This window comes from Camelina sativa, chromosome 5, assembly GCF_000633955.1.
Source record: "Camelina sativa cultivar DH55 chromosome 5, Cs, whole genome shotgun sequence".
Lineage (NCBI taxonomy): Eukaryota > Viridiplantae > Streptophyta > Magnoliopsida > Brassicales > Brassicaceae > Camelina > Camelina sativa.
The window spans coordinates 2726110-2736146 of NC_025689.1; the positions used below are offsets into that span (position 1 = coordinate 2726110).

The 10037-nt window shown below is 32.3% G+C and overlaps 1 protein-coding gene across 2 annotated transcripts; it reads right to left on the reverse strand.

Moving 5' to 3' along the window:
- On the reverse strand, positions 5374 to 8109 carry LOC104785104 (protein LIGHT-DEPENDENT SHORT HYPOCOTYLS 10). 2 transcript variants are annotated; one of them, XM_010510248.2, is made up of 2 exons: positions 7406 to 8109; positions 5374 to 5777 (listed from the first exon to the last, which is right to left on the reverse strand). In XM_010510248.2, the coding sequence occupies exon 1, from the start codon at positions 7972 to 7974 to the stop codon at positions 7438 to 7440; it is 537 nt and encodes a 178-aa protein (XP_010508550.1). In that variant the 5' UTR covers positions 7975 to 8109; the 3' UTR covers positions 5374 to 5777; positions 7406 to 7437. The 2 variants fall into 2 exon arrangements, with proteins under 2 accessions (XP_010508550.1, XP_010508549.1); XM_010510247.2 differs by having other exon boundaries at positions 5374 to 5787; positions 7406 to 8104.

Genomic DNA, 10037 nt, shown 5'->3' on the forward strand with positions numbered 1-10037 from the left:
TTTTTTTTTTTTTTTTTTTTTCTTTTTTTGGATAAAATGTCTCTTTGATGTGTGTTACGGGCAAAGTGATTTTAAAAATATGTATTTTTGCATAAACTATATAGTTTTTTATCGAATATTATTATACTTGTATAAAACTATAAATGCTTTATTTTATCAAAGTATACATAATTTTTTGGTGTCAAAAAAGATTGCGAGTGATATTGTATATTATGCGTGTTTATCTGATGATGGAGAAACCGAATTCATACTTTGCCTACTCGTTCGTGTGTTCTCATTACTTACTTGGGGGTGTATATGATAAAGTTCACTGGCATTATCCGTCGGACTCGAAAGGATTTCGAAAATCTTGATAATGGTAAGTACGGGTACTTCAGTACTTTACTGTCGGATGTTTTTTTTTTAAAGCTCGTTTAAAATGTTTTACATATCTTTTCGAATTTTGGGTGGAATAATATTAGAGATTTCAATCACTCTTCTTTTATCCTATAAGCAGCTGTCAAATTACTAATGCTACTAGTCTATATAGCTCAGTTTACTAGTCGGGGGATAACAACTTTTTTTGCTTGTCAAGATCAGATATTATGGAATTGGCGCCGTTACTTGACGACAATTGGTTCCAAAGCATCACAAATCAAATGGAGTAGCTTTTAAAATCACTCTCTTTCTTTCTCTACCTATATATGTTCCCACTTGGATTGCATATTTTTTTCTGTAAAGAACATTCTACCTTTCTCCCGTGCATGCATCTAACATTTTTTTCTTTGTTCGCCTCTAGAATAATAATAATTAATACCATTGTACCAACCTCATCTGTGATGATAGACATGAGCTGGACGAGGATAAAAGATTATTATAAGTTTCAATTGTTTGAGAAAGATTATAACTCACTAATTTGAGGATATCAAGAAAAAATTCCAATAGTAACCGCATATATATTTGAAAACTACACTATGTCAATAGGCTAGAAGTGATTAGAGATGAAGGTTACAAAAAAAAAAAAAAAAAAGGAAGGACAAATAAAACAAAAAATGGAGTATTATTTTGTCCTATAACGTAACTTCAATAATGATTGTTTCATTTACATAAATAAATATAATTAAAAAGTGCAAATATTTTTATTATATGATCAGGAGATTCTAGTTAACTCGATCCAAGCTAATTTCACAGATCTTAAAAATTAATAAAAATCAAGTACTTTTCCAACTGTTGAAATTCATAATTGGAATCGGTACGTAAGAATTAAGCTGAACTGGTTTCCATTTTTAGATAAATATAGATCCAAGAATAGTGAATTGATTCAGTTGAGAGAGTGTCATATGAATAGACTTTTGTCTTTTAATCGGATACGATTCGCGCTCGGTAGTCGATCCTGTTACAAATGAAAACTTATTAGTGTTTTGTTTATTAATATGATTATTGCTTACGCAAATAAAATATATGTAATTAAAAATAGTCTTAACTTTTTAGAAAGTTTAATGGATAACTCAATGTGCATTATCACGAAAGCAATAGTGAGTAAGTCGATTGCAAGTTCGCAACTAAATTTTTTTTTTTCTCTTTCTTTACAAAGTGAGAGATTTAAGATTTGTAGGGCACGCATTATCTCTTGCCTACTCATCTTGCCGGTCACAAAAAACACATACATATACATGTGATTTACACATGCGTCAACATATAAACGCGACTTTGTATTATATATATAGATCCACTAAACATATATACCATGTTTTTGTGCACATGCTTATTAATTGGCTGAATTGCATTGTGTGGTGAATATATATAGATATATATATATGTACAATAGATTTTAATGTAAAACAATTTTATCTTAGAAAAAATGATAATACAATGCTAAGTATAAACTTGTGGTTGCTACAAGTTTTACTACTAACTTAGAAAAATGATAATACATTAAACTGTTTTCTAAAAGTTTACATATTCTAGTTTATATAAAATTCAAAGATATCTATGGAGAATACGTTGAAATCATATTATAGAAAGAAAAAAAATTAAACAATTTGTACTTGCTAAAAGACGGTTCATGGTTCTGGTCTTCTGGATCAGAGCGAGGAGGTATGAGTAAGGTTTCGTGACGGAAGATTTCTCGAGTGACACTTTCTCAATGCAAGTCCACGAGACGACGAAACCATAAACTATATAAATAACTATTCTTTTTTCTTGACACAAAAGGTAATTTACTTTAGCTGTAGTCATAGCTCGGTTAAATAAAAGACCGTAGGATGATCATTATAATAATTAGCAATTATTTGTGTAGGTGTAGCATACTTAAATTAGCACGCATGAAATCATGAAATGGGAAAACGTGAAACAATAGATGGTAAAATAATCCGCAGGACATTTTGACTTTTTTAGACGAGCATAAAAAAACCATATGCGAAGACACGCTCACTAACAAAATACAAACGTATTATATATGTGGAGAAGAAAGTGATCACACGCTGAAGCATGATGAGGAGAGGAGGTACTACTATTACTTACTATGGAGTATATGATATGTATGGATATTATCGGTTTGAAAAGTAAAACAACTAAAAAATGTTTGATTTTTGCCCACCTTTTCTTTTAGACTTCGGAAATCAAACGCTTAACAGCTCATAATACCCACATACTGTACCATATAATTGATGGAAACTATAACAACGAACGAATCAATATAAATTTCCAAAAGTGAATATTTTGTAGATAAATATATAGTAAACCTATTATTGAGCCAAGATTCTTTTCATCTCAAGTGAAAAAACGTTTTAGAATTGAGTTTTTGATTGTTCATGTTACTCAAAATTATATAGAACGTAAGAGTTTATTTCTTAGCCGAAAAATTGGAACTCTTTGGGTAACCCAAAAGTAAAGATAAAGAAATAAATAATCAAATTCGATTGGGGTGTAAGATTGAGAAGGTGGATTTCGAACAAGCGGGGTCCAAAAAGATTTCATTGACTCTTAAAATCTTTACATGTCATTCCAATTTTTCATATGTTAATCGCCACCAATAACATTATTGGGAATTATATAGTGTTGTAAAGTTTTCTCAAACTGATATTACTATTTTTTTTTAATTTCGTCCTAAAAAGTTAAACGCAAACGATAGAAAAAAAAAAAGGAAAAAGAAAATTGTTACTTAATTAATTCAATGTGGAAAAATAGACCAATTAGAAGAAGCTTTGGTTGGCCTGGGCCCGGGTTTGAATTTAATGACCGTAAAAATGGAAATTGAAAGTGACGTGGAAGTAGATAAGTGGTGACGTGAAGTGGGAGTGGGGGGGATGCGATGCTTTTTTTTTTTTTTTGTTGTAAAATTTAGTAAATGTTTCTGTGTTTTGTGTGTTCCGTAAGATCACCGTAACTCTCTTTACTTACAAAGTACACACACACACCACAATTGATGTCTCACTCTCACGAGGTCACGACGTTGCCCTTGCATTGCATGTCGTTTTGCCTTTTTTATGTTCTTCTTCTTCTTTCAAATCCTCTTCCTCCCTCATCGATCAAATCTATCGATGACGTTTAACGTCTTAATCTTGTACAGTTAACAAAGCAGTTTCTAGAAAATCCCACGTGTCGTATGTGGGTTTGAATTTAATGAATGTTCTTGTTTTCAAAATCATTTAATGTTATATGACTGCTCTTACCCGATCTCCACGTTTTTTCCAATTTGTCTTAATGATTAAAATAAAAGAATGCTGCGGTAAAAATATGGAGTACTTTTCAATTGTAAATTATCTTTCTGAAATCGGTATCGATTGGATTTAGTCATCGAGCTTTGATAGATGATAGTATTGTTTTTTTTCTTTTCTTTTTTTTTTGGGAGTAGCACTAGTCGGTATATGTGATTTTCTAATTGAATATCTTTTGGGGGTACAGCCAAATTTATTTGTGGTTTCCTTTGGTTGTAAAACGTAACGTAGGATATATGGAACAACTATTTTGTGTGAATAACTCACTAGGTTAATTAGGTCATGCCATGATATAGGTGTTAACTTGCGAGGAGGAGGAGGAGGAGGAGCTGAGATCACGAGAATTGGGAAACAAATAAACTGATCGAGAGTATGTTGGGACTTGGGCCTATCATATATTTAAGAAATTCTTTGGGCTTCTTTTTAGTTGTCTTAATAGATTTAGTTGTCTTAAAATCATATATTAAGGCTCATTTAGATTATATGTCACAAAACTATTTAATTTGAGTTGTTTTTTTTCTACCAAGGAGGGTCAATTTATATATGTTTTCGTTTACGTCAGTGTGTTTCAAGAAGGAGACCAAAGCTTTCTAAAAACTGCAAAGATGGAGTAAATTGTATTCAAAAGATTGAACAGAGCATAGAACACACTTTACATGTTTAGAGAAGAGATGGTTAAGATTTTCACAGTTGTGTGTAATGTGCGATAGGGAATGAGGCGAAACCATTTGGCCAAATACGTTTCCTCGTTCGTGTGAAGGGATTGAGTTCGTGATAGGAGCTCTAGACATGCTCCTATGATACGGGGATACGGCTGATTTCTTCAACGGGTGAAGCCAAAGGCCGCGTGATTCTTAGTTAGGTGTGATGACGCACATTCCTTTGCTTCCATAAGAAATAAAATGAGCTTTGTTCTGGTAATCTGACGATGAGAGTTGTGTTATTTCAAGAAGGAGACCAAAGCTTTTGAAGCAAATCCAACGAAGCTTGTTGGAGTGAGCCCGATAGCGGAGGAGAGAAGACATATAACTATAATCATTATAACATAAAAAATGTAAATAAAAAACAATCGAGGCTTAAAAGTTAAAATGTCTTTGCTTGTTAAGGCGACACATAAAACCATCTTTAAACTATTTATTTAGGTAAAATTTGAAAATTCTTTCCATATATAGTATATATGCAATTTTTGACAAAAAAAAAATATATATATAGTATATATGCACACTTATCATTTCTAAATGGGAAAACAAATTATATATATATATATATATAATCTCTAAATTTACAGTATAATTGACACTTAGAAAACGGTAAAGAATTATTCTGAAGACAAAAATGCAAGTTGAATTGCCCTACCAATATTTTTTTTTGCATGGGAATTTCCTTACCATATTATAACACCGTAAATTAATGTTACTTCCGTTATGTTCAAAACAACTTGTTTTCGTTTGGTATTACCATATACCAACATGATTAGTAGTTTTTACTAAGTTAAATTTTACGGTTTTCTCATATTTGTTAGGAGCATTAATTAGTCAGGAAACTAGATTTTCATTTTTTCACTATTTCCCAACTGATTGTTTTGAGGCTAATCCAGTTTTATAAATTTTCAACTTATCAAAGTACTAGGTTTTTCCTTAAGTTATTACGTAAATCCATCAATATGATTATAAAATGCCAAAAACAAATTCGGTGGTCATCAGACTCTACTATTCCACCATAGACCATTGTTTTCATTTTAAATCCAACATGTTGGGCTTATATAAGACATAGAAGTACGCTGACATGAGAAGACATAGAAGTACAAAACAAACCTGACTTCAATATATAATAAACTCTATACACTTACTTATTCAAAAAGAACTTAATAAGTGAATAAAGATAAATAGAGCTTAATAAGAGAATAAGGATGAAGATATATATGACCGAGAGCTACGGATATAGTGGAGGGGACGAGAGGAGCGGCTAAAATGGGCCGAAAGATATGTTGATGATACCATTTCACTTTGACTTCTTGATCAGCAGTAGATAGATTTGAGGTCTCTTTTACGTTTGATACCTCTTTGAGACTTACTGATCCTGCCAATTTCTATTGTATCAAGATTAGTTCACTAATTAATAGCCAGTAACACATATTATGCGCAATTAGCTAGATTCTCAGATGCAGAAAGATCAACATACACAAATTAAAGTCTAAGCATAGCTATGCGAGATGCATGCATCTTGTCCGACCTAAATATAAACTCAACGCCAGTTGATCCAAGATATATTCTTTTAACTTATGTTTCCTGTGACATATGCTACGTACAATGTATCATCGAACAAAATCTATAAAGCTTTGCGGGGGACAAAACAAACTTTCAAGCTTTTCCAAAGTGAGTGGTGACAAATATCCTAAAGGAAGACGCATAAAGATGATTCGAGCAAAATATAAATATATGTATATATTAACCTAAGATTGTATTTATGTTTGAGATCAAAGAAAATAAAAATGATTTGGATGGATTCAAAGAGAAACTTACTGTCCCACAAAATCTAATTATATGATCTCAGAAAATACATATGAATATGTACTTCTCAAATGTTCAAGCATTATAAAGTATAAACAGCCTGTATTTTTTTTTTTTTTTTTTTTTTAACAACAAACAGCCTTTACAAAAGGTCCAGTTAACATGTCACAGTCCTAGCTCTAAAATCTGAGGTCCTAATTTCATAAAATATGACGGATAATGTTGAAGATTTGGTTTAATTGTTCCTATTGACTATTGAGATCATTCTCCTTAAGACCCACATTGCAATAATTTAAAGCATGGATTAAAAAACATTAAAGTATGTGTGTTAATTTCTATTCCGAGATAACCTTACTAACCTTTGTGAACAATCATGGAATCTCAATCATTAATCGATTTAAAATGGGGGGAAAGGTTCAATTAATTGCTCCCTTGATCATCAATGGGGAACCAAATCTACAAAAATCTTTATAGAGATGCATTCCAAGAGCCAATCATTACTTTACTTGAACCACTATTTAAATAAACAACAGTGGTAAAAATGTACGTATATAGAGATCTCTTCTTTTTCTTTTCTCTTTCTAAACAGGTTAAATCATATGCTTTTATTTTCAAATCTTGAATGAGTAGTTCTCGAGGATAATTACTTGTAAATCTTTAAAATCCACATACGTAGATTAAAAAATGGGATACATATTCATACTTATAAGGTTTTGAAATCAGTCTAAGTTTTTAAGTTTTGATACTAGAACATTTAATTAATGAATCATCCAACAAAACTTTTACCAATAATTCCAAAACTAAAATCTACTTTCATTCAAGGAGCTAAAACAGTTTAAAAGAAATAATCTCAAACCCAAATCTACTTCCATTCAAAACCTAAGATCTAATTCTAAACAAGTCCCTTAATCAGCACTCAACATCAATAATTTTTTTAATCAGATCAAGACTTTCACAGAAATAGAAAGCCTAATTAGTTCTCCCGTTAGGGTTTTGATTCATAGACAATCCTACAATAGAAAGGATGTATTTTTTTTACCTAGTGAAACAAAAATTTCCATAAGAGTCCAATAAAGAGATCAATAAACAAAATATATAATGGTCTATATTTGCCTGTTTTAATGTGTGTAAAAATGAATGCAAAGGCATATATTCAATAAAATAAAATGAAACATAGCTAATGGAGAAATATATTACCACAAAAGTCTTTCACGAAGATGGAGAATCTCTTAAGAGAAGCTGAAGGAAGAGGATGAGGAAGAAGAAGAGTCGTCTCTTCCACCACCCATCTCCGACGTTGGCTTCTTCTTCTTCTTCTTCTTGTAAGGAATCCCTCTAGCCTTAGCCTGACACTCCCTAACCTCCCTCAGATAAACCCTTATCGCTCCACTAGCGAAAGGGTTCGTCTCCGGAGATCCACCGTTCTCCTCATAAGCTGCTCTCAGCCGTCCGATCAAAGCGTCTAGACTTCCCCAAGCTTGTCTGAGAGGGCACGTGCAAGGAGCTGGTGGCTCAGGCTGGCCGTAGAACATACAGCCAGGTACGTGCACCTTTGTCTTACCGAACTGGTCTAAGTACCTGAGGAAATCAAGCACGTGGTTGCAGCTGCAGTGAGACATCGGCACGGGCGGTCTCTGATTCTTCAAGTACTGTCCGAAAGTGTTCCAGTCGCGTCTCTTCTGCGACTCGTAACGGCTTGGTGTCACCGGTGGCTCTGATCCTGATGATTCCATCAAGCTCTTTCCTCTTTCTCTTGGAGAAGACATGATATGATCTTGTTGAGTGTAGAGAGATAGAGAGAGAGAGTAAGAGATGTTGGTGAAGAAGGTTAAGGGATCAACTTGTTTTATGGATCTGATATATTAGGTAATAAGAAAGATGAAAGGTTGAGTGAGTTTGATGAGAGGGTGAAAGTAATAGTAGTAATGGAAGATGATGTTGACGCTAGAGAGGACATGTTATGGACCCCTATCAAATTTTGTTTTCTTTCTTTTCTCTCTCACTCTTGGGCTATGTCCCATTTTTTTCTGTTCCTAATTTCCATACTAATAAGTGATAACGGATATATTGGGTGTGGTAATTATTGATTATAAAAGGGGAGAAACTAATATTAAAATGATATTGTATATCGTTTTAACTATTTTATACTATTTTATGGTGGTTTGATGACTAAAAGATTTCCAAGGATTGCAGTATATGAGTTTTCACGGTGATATTTAGTACTGGACATTCGCTGTAGAGATCTTTAATAGTTAAAGATTCTGCTCTTTCATTGGAAACTACTTTGGACTTTGGCTCAAGATCATACAGTTCCATTATGAGATTTTCACACCTCGATCGAGATGTGCTAGTAATTAAGCTAATTGTGTGGTGTACGATAATAATCTCTATCGATTACAACCAAACTATTAAATCATATAAATTCAATGGTAAATATATATAGATTTTTTTTTATAGGGTTTAATGGTAGATATAAATACTATGATGTGTGAGGTGTAATACATAAGATTCCCTAAAGGATGTAGGAAAATAGATATGGACACATTTCATACTCACATACATAAATAAGATCGAAATATATAATGTGAAAACGGTCTTGAGTTGTCTACGAATGTTTAACACGCCTTAGAATGAAAGACGAGGCGGCCAGGTTGAAATATACGGGTTGGTTTGTCAACGATTTAGAATAGAATTGATCACTTTTAAAAATATTAGTATGCAATACCACTATAGTATATGTTAACACGCCTAGCTAGTTCATCCAATTTATCCGGACTGGCGGACTAAATTCGGCTGACCAATTATGACAGTTTGACATAAGATCTCCTGTTTATTTCTAGTATTTTTCGATATCAACAAACAAAAAAAATGATCGTTCTTTTCCTTATCGAGTTGTTAATGTCCTTGCAATTTGATGTCTTCTTTCTATATACCCATATTTGCAACCTTTAAATCGATTTTGTTGATAGAAAGTGCTGTTGGTTATTGAAAATTTGATGTAGGGTTCACCTTTTTTTTGTCCCCATTAAATTTAAATTGTATTTAAACTATTTTCTTATAAAAACTTTTTGTAGTCACCTTAATTTGTTTCCCTTTCACAGAGACATCATTGTTTTTGGAACTATTTTGTTTCGCAAATATAAGATGCTTTGCAATTTTTCCATGTAAGGTACTTAGTATCTTCAAATATATTTGGTATCGTTAAATATAGGTGACATTTGTACAACGAAGCAGTCATCGTTCGTTATCAACTGGAAGGAGTTCAACAGTGTCTACGGGTCAAAATCATTGTCAACAATTTGTCACTAATGCTTAAATTCTAATTAAGGGTCTTGTTTTTTTCTCCGAAATACATTGCACATCATTTTATTTAAATCCAATTTAAAGCCTACTCAAAATAAGAAATTTTAACGATTGATTTAGTCCTTCCATTTTTACTATGATTTGCAATATAATATATTATATACGATAAAAATAATAATTGAGCGAGATGTAAAGTAGAGTGAGCATCTATGTCCCTGATTGGTTCATGAAAACTAGGTAATAGGTTATGACTCACTAACCACTATATTCAATACCTAGCGACTAGCTATTTTAAATAGACATACGTACGTACGTATCTATGAGACGATCATTTTCCATCAGAATCAAATCATTAATCGCTTATCTGTAACAGTATTGTACGTAATGTGATCATATGTGGACTATACATATCAACCTTCAGGATTTATATGTATATATATATATATAGTGCAACTGAAATAGATTATATTTTTGATTTGGTTGATCAACCAGATATTGAACCTTTTTCAAAATCGGAATAACTTAG